At 35.0% G+C, this 15,622-nt stretch overlaps 1 protein-coding gene across 2 annotated transcripts in view; it reads right to left on the bottom strand.

The window, feature by feature from the left end:
* LOC115216733 (low-density lipoprotein receptor-related protein 6-like) overlaps positions 1-15,622 on the bottom strand; it is a 719,088-nt gene that overhangs the window by 97,731 nt on the left and 605,735 nt on the right. For both annotated transcript variants that reach the window (XM_029786291.2, XM_029786282.2), the window contains exons 5-7: positions 9,116-9,244; positions 6,485-6,768; positions 4,132-4,269 (exon numbers count right to left, since the gene is read on the bottom strand). In XM_029786291.2, the coding sequence (XP_029642151.2) occupies positions 4,132-4,269; positions 6,485-6,768; positions 9,116-9,244 (551 nt within the window). The remainder of the gene's footprint in view (positions 1-4,131; positions 4,270-6,484; positions 6,769-9,115; positions 9,245-15,622) is intronic.

Here is a 15,622-nt window from a genome sequence, read left to right as displayed (position 1 = left end):
TGTTTTAGCCCCAAGAGAACATCTTTTCCAGCTGACTATTGACATAGTCTGTGTCCATATAGCACTTGCTATATATATATATATATATATATATATATATTATATATATATATATATGTATATACACACACACACATAAATATGTATATAAATATATATGTGTGTACAGTGTGTATACATATGCATGGGTATACGTATGTGTACAAACACATACATACATATATATATATATATTGATTTCAGGATATATAGTTTTAAATATTAAAAGCATAATTACTAGGCAAAAACGATTAACTATATCCTAGCAAGGAGAACCTGCAGATGTAGAGGGAGCAGAGCCGTAGCTTGCCTCATTAAACATAGATGACAGATTACTGAAACATTAACTACAAACTGTGCAAATTCTTTAAGTGAAGCTAAAAAAGTTGACTTGGAGGGAAAATTAGATGAAAACACTGTTTAACGACTTAGAATTTCAGCTTAAGCTTTTAATGGCTTCCTCAGTTATTCCTATTTTACCGAACAATATCTTATATGCATATGGTGTGTGTGTGTGTGTGTGTATGAAGTGTGGTTGTGAATCTACACATACAAGTGTATGTAAGTATTATATGCATATGCACACACACACACACATACATACATGTGCATACCTATATGTATACACACACTCTCATACATAAGATATTTATTTTAATAGAAAAGAAAGTCAATACTTTGTCAATAGTAAAAACCTTAAGAACACTGATATCATTCTATAAATTGAGTACGTAATAAATGTGTTATGAGGAGGTGGGGTAGTTAATGATTAGCGAGGGAATTGCATCATGTGTAGTTGAGCAACAACAGTGATTTTAATGAGTATGAATGACAAAAACATATTGTAAGACTTGTAAACATCTGTAGCCTAGCAGAGCTAGCAGGAGGGAGAGGCTGGGGTGTTGCTAGATTAGGATAAGCTTTACAAGTGCTGATGCACCATCAGTTGGGCCTGTCCAAGATGCAGGTTTGTCATTATATCAATGAGACTTATTATAGAAAACTACTGTGGTGATGTATAGGAAATATCTGGCCATCAATTGAGTTGTTTGATTACTTGCCTGTTCTTGAAAGATGGGCAAGCAGTTTCCACTCTATGCTTGCAATTTGGGTGAAAGAGGTTGATGCCATTTGAAAGGGTTGAGGAAAGGACTCTTGTCTCTCTTTATAAAACCAAACTCTCATTAACTTCTCTAAGTATTACTCACAGTGGGATGTGAGAGTGGAGAGGGACTTGCTGAGCTCAAAGAAAATTTGATAAAAGGTAAGTGCAAGTTGTGAAACTAATGTGCATGAGTGGGCCAGTGCTGAGTTTCTGTCTGGCTGTTGCATTTGGAAAAGGAAAGTGCTTGAAGTAAAAGCTTGTTTGGGCCTTTGATCTTTCCTAGGTGGCTTTCAATCCTTTGTGAGAGACCTTATTTGAAATAAATAAAAATTACATTTTAACCCATTCTACATATTGCACTTTGTTTCTTTTCTTGTTTATTGCATATGCATACTCTCTTTACTTGTTTCGGTGATTTGACTGCGGCCACGCTGGAGCACCACCTTTTAGTTGAGCAAATCAACCCAGGACTTATTCTTTGTAAGCCTAGTACTTATTCTATCGGTATCTTTTGCCAAACTGTTAAGTTACAGGGATGTAAACACACCAGCATCGGTTGTCAAGCGATGTTGGAGGAGCAAACACAGACACACAAACATATACTTACACATACATATATACGACAGGCTTCTTTCAGTTTCTGTCCACTAAATCCACTCACAAGGCTTTGGTTGGCTCGAGGCTATAGTAGAAGACACTTGCCCAAGGTGCCACGCAGTGGGAATAAACTTGGAACCATGTGGTTGGTAAGCAAGCTACTTACCACACAGCCACTCTTGCATACTTTGACATACTTTGCAATCTCTTTTGTATGAGGTGCAATTTTATTTTGTTATTTTTGAACCTATATCTGGTTAAAGGATCTTGTAACTTCTATATCTCCCTTCTTTAGATTGTCTTCTGTGTTTGGGTCCATGTAGCCCTTATCCTGAGTTACACTCAACTAAGTTGAGTGGTGCCTTTTTGTTTACATTTAAGCAAAATGAAACATGTAAGTATAAAAAGTATCACTGAGAGAAAATAAAAATATTAAAAATCTGCTGTCAACATGTTTTCATCGTTCAGTCTGAGGTTAAATCAATAATAGGTGTGATCTAATTATGAGCCGTAAGGATGGTGAGTAAACACATAAAGACCCTTGGAAATGATCTGAACAAATTGGATGTTTGTCACCACTCTTAGATTGTGTAATGGGGAGAGAGAGAGACAGACTTCAGGACCAAATCAAAACAAAATAACATATTTGAGGCACAAACTGCACATGTGATAGTATTAAATAGAATGTAACAAAATTAACATGTGCTGATATAAAAACTTTAATCTGGCAGTGAGATTTCACTGGATATATGTAATATAATTTTTTTCTTCTTTTACTTGTTTCTGTCATTAGACTGACCATGCTAGGGCACCACCTTGAAGGTTTTAGCTGAAGAAATCAATCCCAGTACTTAATTTTTGTAAGCTTGGTGCTTATTCTTTTGATTTCTTTTTGTGAAACAACCAATTTACAGGGATGTAAAAAAACCAACACCAGCTGTCATGTGGTGGTGGGGACAAACACAACCAAAAATACACACACACATGCACATTATGGGCTTCTTTTTGTTTCTGCCTATCAAATTCCCTCACAAGGCTTTGGTTAGCCAAAGGCTATAGCAGAAGATCCTTACTCAAGGTGCCATGCAGTGTAACTGAACGCAGAACCATGTGGCTGGGAAGTAAACTTCTTTATTCCTTATATTGGCCATAAAGGCCTTACATAGAAGGGAAGCTGCAGGTTGGACATAGACATAATGTTATATGAAATGACAAATGAAAATGATGATAAATGAGGGCAACAAGCAACACCTGCCGATTGCTGCTTGCCAACACAGCCATTCCTGTGCCTGTAATATTTCTATGACTTGATCAGGAAGAGAAAGGCAGCACCTATGATTCTATATTTTCCAAGGCCTCTGAGATTAGTGGTAGGACTGGCTCAAATGTTTGCATGAGTGAATTCCACTAAAAGCATCCAAGTACTAGATGGCAGTGTTAAACTGGTTGTTTACCACCTAAGAATTTAGAATGCAAAAGGTTGCAACAGATACCACATAACACCTTGCTTGATTTTCTAATAATTCTGCCAATCCACTGCCTTGGACTGAAACTTAATTTCATCAGCACTAGATGGATGAAAGATAAAAATGATCTTGGTAGAATTTGAACTCAGAATGCAAGAGCAATGTGGAGGTTTCAGTTCCAGTGGGCTTTCATCCACACAGATATATATATATATATATATATATATATATTATATATATATATATATATATATACATACACATACATTTATATCTCCCCCCCACACACACATAAATATCTTCCTTACAGCTACAGAAAAGACTTGTCAAACATTGCTGTTTTGAAAACCTTTAAATAAGTTCAAAATGCTAATGGAAACATATTTCAAGAATAATCAATCCAACAATAACAATATACTCACATACACTCACACACAAACACAAAGACAAAATCACATATAAGAACACAAGCACAAATATACATATAAACAAACTATATACACAAACCATAGACATGGACATCTATGCAAACATACATACAGATACATATGCAGACATACATTCATGAAAATATACACTCCACACACAAATATACATAGAATATACACACATTATAATATACACACACTATAATATACACAGGTACATGCATTCACAGTCATATACAAAGAAATATATGCAATCAACCTCATCACCATCATCGTCATTTAGCATCCATGTCCCACGCTGGCATGGGTTGGCAGGTTACGCAAATATACACAGAGGAACACACGGATGTTCACAGTCATACATAAACGATATGCAGACACATATAAAAACACTGGCTGACACAAATGTTTGTATAAACACACAACACACTACATAGATACACACATACAAAAAGGTAAATCAATATCAACAATATTATGACCGGTGATGGTTTACCTTCACATGTCTTTTTGTCTTTGGAAAGAGCCAAACCTCCAAATGATGGGCAAACACATATATATTTGATACCTCCTTTTGGCATGCACAGATGAGAACAGCCACCATTTCCTGGTTGACTGCATGGATGTTGGTAAACTATGGAAATAAAAAAAAAAGTGAAATTAGAAATATTACTCTAATAATTAATACAATGAATAAATATTTCATTAAGAACACATGCATGCACACACAGTTTATATTGTTGAGTTGTTTATTACTGGTTATGGCACACAAGTCAGAATGTTATCGGTAGTCTTGTGCTGACAGTTGTACTTGGTAATACATGCTGGCCAAAACCATTCTATTATTTCTCTTTTAGAGTGCCTTTTTTGTGACCTAGGGACATGTATATATATATATATACATACATGGGTAATATACAAAACTATACACATACATACAATCAATCAATTAAACAAGTATAGAGAATCAAGTTGGTGTTGAACCTGAACCTTATATTTTGGGAGCTGTCATAGACTATTGAATAAGAAAGTTAAATATATGAAGGAACTATATTTCAGAAATGAGAAAAAAAATGAGATCATACATAGTTTCACAGAAGAAAGAAAATATACTTTAAAAATAAAAATCTTTAAAAAATAGAATTTAAATTATCTCTTCATTGCATGTTTGGAAGTTTCTGGAAGTCTTTGAGATGAAATAATTCTAGTTGTCATAGCAACCAACTATCATGGTTTAGTTAGTGATCTTTCAAGACCAAAATTTTCTGCTTCACAAGCATTTTGGTCATGCTGTGTTACTGACCATTTCAGCTGTTCACATACTGGCCACACTGAAATATATACATACATACACAAACATGCAGACACATACACACAAATCTCTCTCTCTATCTCATACACACACACATACACACACACACACACCACACACACACACCACACACACACACACACACAATCACACCATATTTGTAGATTTGTAGATACACACTACCACTTTACAGTTGAGATGTTAAAGTTAGGAGGTCATCCAACTGTAAAACATTTGCTCTAACAATTCATGCAAACGTCTAAATGAGCAGGTCACTAGAGAATACACACACACACACACACACACACACACACACACACACACACACACACTCAGAGATTAGATTTCAATGTATAATATGTGTGTGTGTGTGTGCAAATTTCATGTATGTGTGAGAATTTCTCTCTAACTCTTTCTTAATCTCATACATATATAAACATGTACAGATGAATATTACACAGGTATAAACCAATGGTCATGCTTTTTGTCATAAAGAGCTATTGTGCATGACACATGCAAACATAAAGACTAACATATATCTTGATACAGGAACACTTCAACACACATGACAGTGCAGACACTTGGATGTGATTTGTAGACCATAACCAGGCATACACATAACATAATCCAGCACAGATGGATTTTTAGGCCAATATAATACTATCAGAGCTGGCTATCGTTTTTTCCTGCTCACAGCTATAAATCTGTTCCTCTCATTATACTTCATCCTTCCCCATCAATTTGCATAACATTCTCACACTCCCTCATTCCGACTCTCCTCCACTTATAGGAGCCTCCTTAATTCCTTGTGGTGGTACCATGGAAAAGCACCCAATACACTCTGTAAAGTGGTTGGCGTTAGAAATGGTATCTAGCAGTAGAAAGCATGCCAAAACATTTGGAGCATGGATCTTGTCAAACCATTCAACTTGTGCTAGCATAGAGAACAGTTGTTAAATGATGATGATGATGGCAATGGTTCAGCCAAGTGTTCAGCCATGGTTGTTTTAGTCCCAGGTCAGCTAATAAAGTTGATCTCTACTCAAAGGCATTCTAGCCATCACCACCCCATCTTATTTTATAATATAGTGCATCTAAATATAATATTTTCTCCACTTTTGAAGACAGTAGAGTGTAATTTGAGGAGTATTTGGGTGCTATTTTTAGCAGACCAAGTGACCATGTAGAGGCTTACTTCTCATGATCTTCCTATAATAAAACTTGCTTATCAAGTAGCACCATGGATTTAGAGATGTTTTAGATATAGTGTAGGTAAGTGGTGAAAGATTTTTTAATGTAACTGATGTGCTGAACTATCAACAGACCTATTGTTGAAAATGGGATCTTTGAATTTTCTATAGCCACATCTCTGGTAATATGCCCTTTGGGTTTATTCCCTCCAAGCTGCATTAATTGCTGATGAGGCCTAGCTTCTAAAATCCTGAAGACATTGCAAGTGAGAATTGTCAAATATGTAAGCCAAAAGATAGAATATAAGAGAACAAAAACAAACAAACAAAAAGAGAAACAACTCTACCTGTTGCTTGAACAGAACCATCTACAACAATGATACTAAATAGTTCATTTGTGCCAATTATTTCTGATTCCACTTTCCAAGAAGCAGCAGCTGCTTCAACCAGTGTTGAATAAAGACTTGCTTGGAACCACACACTAATAATGGCTCGATTGCCAGATAAAGCAAGCCCAAATATTACATTGCTGCCAGTTTTCTCTGTTGTGTTCCGCTCCAGCTTTATGTTCTTCCCATTCATGTCACATGACATGATCATGTGGTTCATTCCATCGACCCAATACAGGCGTCTGAGGATAGAAATACAAGTTGATAAAGATTCGAGTATATAGATATATTGGAAAATATATGCTTTGTGCTTTAAAAAAAATTACTTTATTCAGATATTTGTATTATTATGTTATGAATAATTCTACTAGTTAAATGTTCCCTTAATCACAAACTGGTTTTAGAGTAGACACCTGGGCTGTTTTCACATGTTCTTGTATTGGGAATGGTATTGAATCATATATTATACATTATAACTTTACCATTTTCTAGAATAATGATATGGCAAACAAAAAAGAATTATATTATATGATTTAGAATTATATACAGAAAAATATGTTACATAGCAAGTTGTGGCATTGTATGAAATAGTATGGATATTAGTAAGATATCTTATTGTTTGAAGGGGAATGGTACATAATAGTATACTGTTGTATGAAGTGGAATGGCATATTGCAAGGTATGTTGTGTAAAGTGGTATGGTATATAGCAAGATATGATATTATATACCGTAAGATAAATATTCTAAAACAGTATATAGTGTTAGCATGGAAGGCAGACATTAAACAACAATAATGATGATGGTGGTATGTATATAACAATGCACATCATGATCTGGTATGATATACATGATAAAGTATTAACAGGTTATTGAACTCTGATATGGTTGGTATAGTTTAATATGGTGTGCAGTAAAATAGTATGACATATAAGGCTATGATTAAAATGATACCATATGAGATGACATAATGTCATATCGTGATATGGAGGTCAATATTTTGGATTACATAAATCAAGTTACCAGACCTAAATGTGTTAGAGGAGCTTTGCAAAAGACATTTTCCAACTTAATACTGATCTAGCTGGAGGCAATATTAAATTTAATGAAGCTGTTAATTTTGCCATGAATAGGGATAAATGGTAAAGATAAAGTGGTGAGTGTTGAGCGTACAACATTGCTTACATTGTGAAGAAGTCCTAATGAAAATTTAAGATGATATGGAAGATGAGATGAGTATACAGATCTTGTTAGAAATTTATATGTCACTGAAGAGAAGTCTATATTTTTATGAGCATTGATAGTTATCTGTCTTGATACATCATCATTATTTCAAAATGTAGCTTTGCACAGAACTCCGAAATCATTTACAACAATGTATGACAAAAAGAAAAATCTGTGGTCGGAGGTCCTCTTGTTATAAATCATGGAGGATTCAAGAAAGATATATTGACTGATAGTTGTAATGGATTGGTTGGAGAGTAGGAATGTTAGTGTGAGATACCAAAATGTCAGTTTCTGATATCCTTATCCTTCATTTTCTCTTTGTCTGTTCCCTCAACTTTCCTCTTCTTTCTGTCTCACTCTGATTGAAATGTGCAGTGATAATATCTTTGTATTATTGAAGGTAATAAAATGGGAACAAAGTGAGGCATATGTCCTCAATACAGGAAGAAGTATGGTGAAAGAGCTGTTGGTAGTTGAATGAGTTCAAAGAGTGATAAATGCATTTGGGCGAGTAGAGAGGGAGAGATGAACTAGAGTATTGCTTATACCCAAGGGAGAGTGAAATTTTAGGGTAATTTTGAATAAAGATTGTAGTTTGAACAACAAAGATAGGCTATGGATAAGAGTTTAGAGATTTGTAACACAGAAAGGGCTATGATGAGTGGTCACTACCATAATAAGAGGATCTATGTTGGACTGGGGTCTTCAGATACTATAGAAAAGGAGAGAAAGCCAAGAAATAGAAATTGATGCCTATTTGAGATCAGATCAGTAATGGAAAAATACTATTTCCATAACAAAATTTGCATTATGATCTCAAAGTTAGTAATCCAGCATCTTAACTTTACAGCAATAAATACTATTATAATATTGGTGGTAATAAATATTTAACACATTGGGCATCTAGCTTGATATTCTCATTTTTGCAGCAGAATGCCCAGTAATATGTCCTTTTCATCAAAGAGGAAAATACATGAATTGCAGATTATTGAGTTAGCCTTATATAAACCTAGAATTTTGTCCTTGCAAGTATTGCAATCTTAGCTTTACAAGTTTGAATAGAGGTAAGTTGAGACCAGTCAATGAACTGGTTACAATAGTGATTTGCACAAAACAATTGCAAATGACATTTAGCTAGTACTCCTTCTTATTTCCCTAATTTTCAGGTACCACAAGTATTTAAGATAGACAAAGTGAAGACAGAGAGAGAGAGAGAGAGAGAGAGAGAGAGAGAGAGAGAGAGAGAGAGAGAGAGAGAGAAGAGAGAAGAGAGAGAGAGGGAGGGAGGAAGGAAAGGATGAAAATTGTATTAAAAAGGAGTATGTTTTGCCAGCAAACATCAATTGTAAAACAATTTAACTCACCTGGTGGCAGGACTGATTGCCAATTGATTTGGCCAGTGCAAATCTGAATCAATTAATACTCGCCGGTGATTACCATTTAACTGAGAACGCTCAATTTGCTTAGTTCCTTGGTCAGCCCAGAAAACGTACCTATAAAAGAGCAACATGGTAGTTTAGTTTTTGATTTCATAGATGAGTATCAGTAACTGGTGGAAGTTTTCATGCTTCAAAAAAGAGATGATTCTAAATTGAAACTGGACAATTAGAAACTGAAATATTAAATACTGAACAGTATTTATTCTACTGAATTTTAAACAAAGTATTTACCATACTAAATACAAAAAAACAGCATTTATTATTTTAAACATTAGTATATTAAACATTAAACAAAGTATTAAATGTACTAAACGTCAAATACTAAAGATGGCATTTTATTTTATTAGACACTAAACACAATATTTGGTGTACTTTACACTAAATAATGAGTTTGGTGAAATAAGTACTAAACACAGTATTTGGTGGACTAAAAACAATAGAAAGTATTTAGTGTGCTAAACATTAAAAGTAATATCATAGTCAGAACTATGATTGTTAGAACTTTGATAGTGAGAATGATAATACTTAGAATTGTGATAGTTATGATAGTATGTACTATGATAATCAAAAATATGGTTGCTTGTGCTATAAATGTCAGAATTAAGAGGGGTAGAGCTATGAGACTAAGTTCTAAGAAGAAATAGTTAACGCTATGATGGTAGAGATGTTAACAACAGTTTATGAACAACAGTCACAAGTATTACCTCTGTTTCTCCAATGAAATAAGAAAAAAACAAAAAAAAACTAGAGAATGCATGGGAAAAGGAAAGCCTGCTTTATATGGACCCAATAGAGGGGGCGGCTATTCGAATTGACAGTAGCTTAGTAGATAAGGTAATTAAGGATATGAAGACAGGGAAAGCCTCTGGCTCATCAGCAATCACCACTGAGATGCTTAAAATTGCTGGTGGAGTGGGATATAACCTGATCACCTGTATAATTGAGCAGGTTGTCCACAAGGGGTCATACCCAATGATAGCAGCATTATAGTCAACTGCCACAAAGGCAAAAGTGATGCCTTAGACAGAAATAATTACAGGGGTATCAAATTGTTAGATCAGATGAGAAAAGTTGCAGAAAGGGTCATAGCTTAGTTAATTAAGAAGAAATTGGCATAGATGAGATGCAGTTTGGATTTGTGTCAGGGAGAAGCACCACCAATGCTATCTTCCTGGTGAGGCAACTGCAGGAGAAATACTTAGTCAAAAATAAACCCCTGTTTCCGACTTTTGCTGACCTTGTCTGATGGGGAATGTGGAAGCTAGGGATAGATGGTGATGATGACATATATACACACACACAAACTCACATACTCTCACAAATAACACAAACACTCACACTCCCTCACACATGTAATTCTATTATTTTACACAGTAAGCAAAACATTTGATATACTAAATGTAAAACACTAAATACTATATTTTGTGTATTAAGTGTTAACACAATAGTGAGCATACTGGAAAGTAAACACGGTGTTTTAGTATTGTAAACATCAACTGCAGGATTTGGTATAATGAAAAGGTGCAGGTATGGCTGTGTGATTAAGAAGTTTGCTTACCAAACCACATGGTTTCAAGTTTAGTTCCACAGCATAGCACCTTGTGTGAGTATCTTATTCTATGGCCCTGAGCCAATCAGAGCCTTGTGTGTAGATTTAGTAGATGAAAACTGAAAGATGCCGCTCATGTGTGTGTGTGCGTGAGTGTGTGTGTGCGTCTCTCTCTGTTTTTTTGTTTCCTTGCCTTGACATCTGTGAAAACATGTCTGGCCAAGGGAAATATTATCTTATTTGAAAACATGTGAGGGTTGGCAACAGGGAGGGCATCCGGGTATAGAAAACCTACCTCAATGAATTCTGTCTGACTGATACAAGCACAGGAAAGTGGACGTTAAAATAAAGACAATGATAAATGCTGATCACTAAACACATATTTGGTGTACAGAAACTACTAAAGTTAGCTAGAATAAATGATTAAATCCACGAAAATTTTAAGTGAATTTAATATCTAAAAATGTAGTGAAAAAGTGAAGTTTATTTCTTTAGAAATTAATACAACATTAATAAAATACAGTACAAGTATTGTTGTTTGTTTTATACTGTTGAACATATATATACATACAAACTCTATATCTTCCTGACATGCACACAAATGCAAACTCTTTCTACCCTACTTCTCTAACACAAAAACACACACCCAAATTCTCTCACATACACACACACATATATATATATATATATATATATATATATATATATGCAGATACACATACACACACAAACTTTCCTTCTCTTGCATTACACATAAACACATTCCCCCCTTTTCTCTCTTTTTCTCTCTTTCACATACACAAAACATGTTAAATTTGTTGTTTAGCATTAAAGACTAATTTTTTTTAATCTTTGTAAAAGACAATTCTTGTCTTCCATTTTGACAGAGCCATTTTTCAATGGAACAATATGCTGTGAAATCACTGAAACTCACAACAAAATCTTTTCTCCAATACCTTTTTCTTTTTTATCAAACATGTTATCAAAGTTGATAGAAATTGTAAACTGACAATATCTATTCTATTATATGAGGTCAGAAATTGATCCATGTTTTAGAAAAAAGGATGAGAAAATATGATCAAACTGAATGTTTTCCAATTCTTTGTAATGATTTAGTCAGAGCAGGAAGGGTAGCATCCTAGATCCAGTTTCCAACACTACCAGGCTTGGTAGAATTCAAACCAGAGGCCTGGTTTGAATTCTTGCAACAGAGTGGACTCTGCTACAAAAACCCCAGACTCAAGTGTAGTATTAAATAAGACAACAAATAGTCTACTGCCCCAAAACAGCGCAGTCTATCCACTACCTATTTCACTCACAAAGCTGAGATGTTAATTCATGGCTATTGTAGAAGATACTTGCTTAAGGTACTGTGTAGTGAAATTCAGTTCCAAAGTATGTGATTGCAAAACAATGATTCTCTTAGGGAGAATGCTCTACTTGGGGCTTCATGATGCCTGCTCCACACAGAGAGAAGAAATTAAAACCAGCACTATTTTGATAATAAAGGATTTGCTAATTATACAGTGCGCCTATTACTTACAGTACTGGGTTGTACAGTTATCCATTTCCAGTTAGGGGAAGCATGCCATAGTGGAGTGTGCTGGCTGTATTGGCAGTGTAATACCAGTTAACTTTCCATGTATGATACAGTCCAAATGCCATTTGTGTGGATATAGGGAATAGATGACAGGATTTGATACAATAATCAGAACTATCATAATCAAAACTATGATTGTCTGAACTATCATAGTTATAACTTCATAATTATGATAATCAGAGCGTTTGATATTTAAGAACTATGAGTGTCAGAGTTACAACAATCAGAATTATGATAGTGAAAACTATAGTAGTGAAAATTATAATAAAGCTATCACAGTCAAGGCTGTGATGAGTCAAAGCTATAATAGTTATAACTAAAATGATAGTGAGAAATATAATAGTTAGAGCTATAATTGTTAGAATTATGAGAAGCAGAGCTATGAGATTGAGAATTGAGAGAGAGAGAGAGAGAGAGAGAGAGAGAGAGAGAGAGAGAGAGAGAGAGTTATGATGATATAGATATCACCTTCACTTTGTGAGTAACAGTAACAGTTGTTACCTCTCCTATAACAACTAAACAGAAAATGCATAACACACACACTCATTCATATACTCTTATGTACCCACAAAAACACTCATATAACACAAGTGCACACACACACACACACACACATTCATAGATGCATGCACACACAGACAGCAAAACACACATATAGGCACAGTTCTTACCTACACACTCTCTCATTCACACACATACACCAATCCCTTGCACTTACATTCACATACCATTCTCTCACAAATATACATACTCACAAACACACACACACAACATACAAAGCCAGTTCTTCACACATATAAACACATACACCATCTCTGTTAAGTCATATGAACATTAAGAAACAAGACCAACATTAGAGATCTCTCTTAAAATATATTTTATTAAACTACAATTTAATCCATCATATACAGATTAACATAGCAAATCAATTAGGAAAGATAATTATTCTCCTCACCACCTCTTATTAACAGGTTAATTTTATACATCACCGTTTACCACTACCAAATTTCATATCTAATGTAATAGCAATGATAAAATATTTATTACATCTATTATAATGGTAGAGTATTCAGTGATGCTTCTTTAAAGCATGAATTAATAATTCATGTTACACTCAAATTCATACACTAATGGTGTGTACAGCACACACACACACACACACACATGCATGGCACTGCTATCTCTGCTCCTCTTTGTCACAAAAATGAATTTGTGACGGAAATAGAAACATATGAACATATAAGCACTAGGGAGACTTGTACATCACACTCACATACTCATACATTTATACAAGTATGTGTGTATACAAGTATTTCAGAATATTCTCTTATGTAGACATAATCACTCACACACAATTATTATAGCCAACAATCATATTAAGACATTTGTTTATCTGGTGGAATATTTCTTGAGGTTTCAGCATGGATAGGTTGCTTGTGTGTTTCTAATTACTTAACTGATAAAATGGTGATGATAAAAATATGTTGAAATTCATGTAAATGTTTTTATGAAACCTGTCTTTCCCTCCAAATCTAGAGATAAAGAGCAAATATATGTAATATTTATTTTAACAGCTCTATGAACAAATAATTTATAACACTGAATATGTAAGTTAAAATATCTACTTGAGTTTCATAGTAAAAAGATAGATACATTATTTCACTTATTAATATGGTATAGTGTAACCAGGCCACTTATGAGTACCCCTCATTCATTGGACAATGAACTTTGCTTGCAAAGACCTATTGAAGCAAGTGTAAACAAACCAAAATCACTGACGTGGCCGATGACAGTACCACCTGATTGGCACTCGTGCCAGTGGAATGTTGAAAGCACATCCGAGTGTAACTGTTGCCAGGGCCATGGATTGGCTCCCATGCCAGTGATATGTGAAAAGTGCTATCCGAGCATGATCGTAGCCAGCGTTGCCTTACTGGCATGTACTGGTGGCACATGAAAAACAACATTCGAGTGTGGTCGTTGCCAGTGCCGCCAGACTGGCTCCCATGCAGGTAGTACATAAAAACACCTTTTGAGCATGAGCATGGTTGTTGTAAGGACCGCCTGACTGGCCCTCATGCTGGTGGCATGTAAAAAGTATGCACTACACTCTAGGAGTGGTTGGTGTTAGGAAGGGCATCCAGCTGTAGAAACTGCCAGACCAGATTGAGCCTGGTGCAGCCGCTGGCTCATCAGTCTTCAGTCAAACCGCCCAACCCATGCCAGCATGGTGAGCGGATGTTAAATGATGATGATGATGGACCTGCAGAGAAGAGATGTTTGGCAAACAAATAAATGTAGCTTCAAATGATGTCTAGAAACTTTTACTTATTTGTTGGTGACCAAAGAGAGGAACATCTATCTAGTTGCAGGGCATGTTAGAAATAAAAGTAAAGTCTCAAACCACACACTACCATCTTAAAAAGAAGAAAGGAACAAAGGACAGGGTAGTCCTAGATATGTTACCTCCACCCCGCCAAAAAATACAGGATATTCACAGCTGGAATGCTAAGGTTTACCTGGAGCTAAAAAACATGTTTGTAGAATAAAGAGGGTTAAGGATAAGTGACAAGGCTAGTGTCTAGATGTTTTTGTGAAAAGTCTTAGATTGTGGAGTTAGTTAACAGTTAACTGTCAATATTTCTAACACCTATATATCATTATATTAGTTACAGAGATGTGGTGTTGGAGGTGAGTTCCTTTTTGTTGCCTCTCTCAGCTTTATGATATGTGGGTGTTGATGCTGATGATAGTAGTGGTGGTGATAATACTGATGGTAGTTGTGATACTTATGATAATGATGGTATTGAATGGTGATGATGATAATAATGATGACACACTGTCATCACCAAATACAAGCCAATGAGACCTGGGGCTAAATAACAACATCAACACCCAGAAAAAGTTTGCTATAAAGTATAGTAAGGTGATGTTTATATGGTCAAAATTGTGTTCTCAGAAAGGATTATTGTTACAAATTATCTTTCTCATCATCAGCTACAATAGATTTACCAACTGGCAACAACACATTCATGTAAAACAGTGAGAGTTGCTTGAATTGCTAAAGTTAGAAGACAAATTTCCCTCAGAAATCATGTTGTATAATTTAAAAAATGAGGAGATGTTTCTCCTGGATAATGCAGTCAGGATACATTAAACATCAAAAATAAGATGTGATGGTCATGACTGGAAGGGTTTTGATCATAAATCTGCTCAATAAGAATCGACCTAGAGCTACATAACAACAATAATACAACTCTAAAAAAGTGAGGTTCAGCCTGTA

The sequence above is a fragment of the Octopus sinensis genome, linkage group LG1 (assembly GCF_006345805.1).
Source record: "Octopus sinensis linkage group LG1, ASM634580v1, whole genome shotgun sequence".
In the NCBI taxonomy this organism is placed as follows: domain Eukaryota; kingdom Metazoa; phylum Mollusca; class Cephalopoda; order Octopoda; family Octopodidae; genus Octopus; species Octopus sinensis.
The sequence above is the reverse complement of the archived record's forward strand: the minus strand, read 5'-3'. Positions and strand labels throughout refer to the sequence as shown.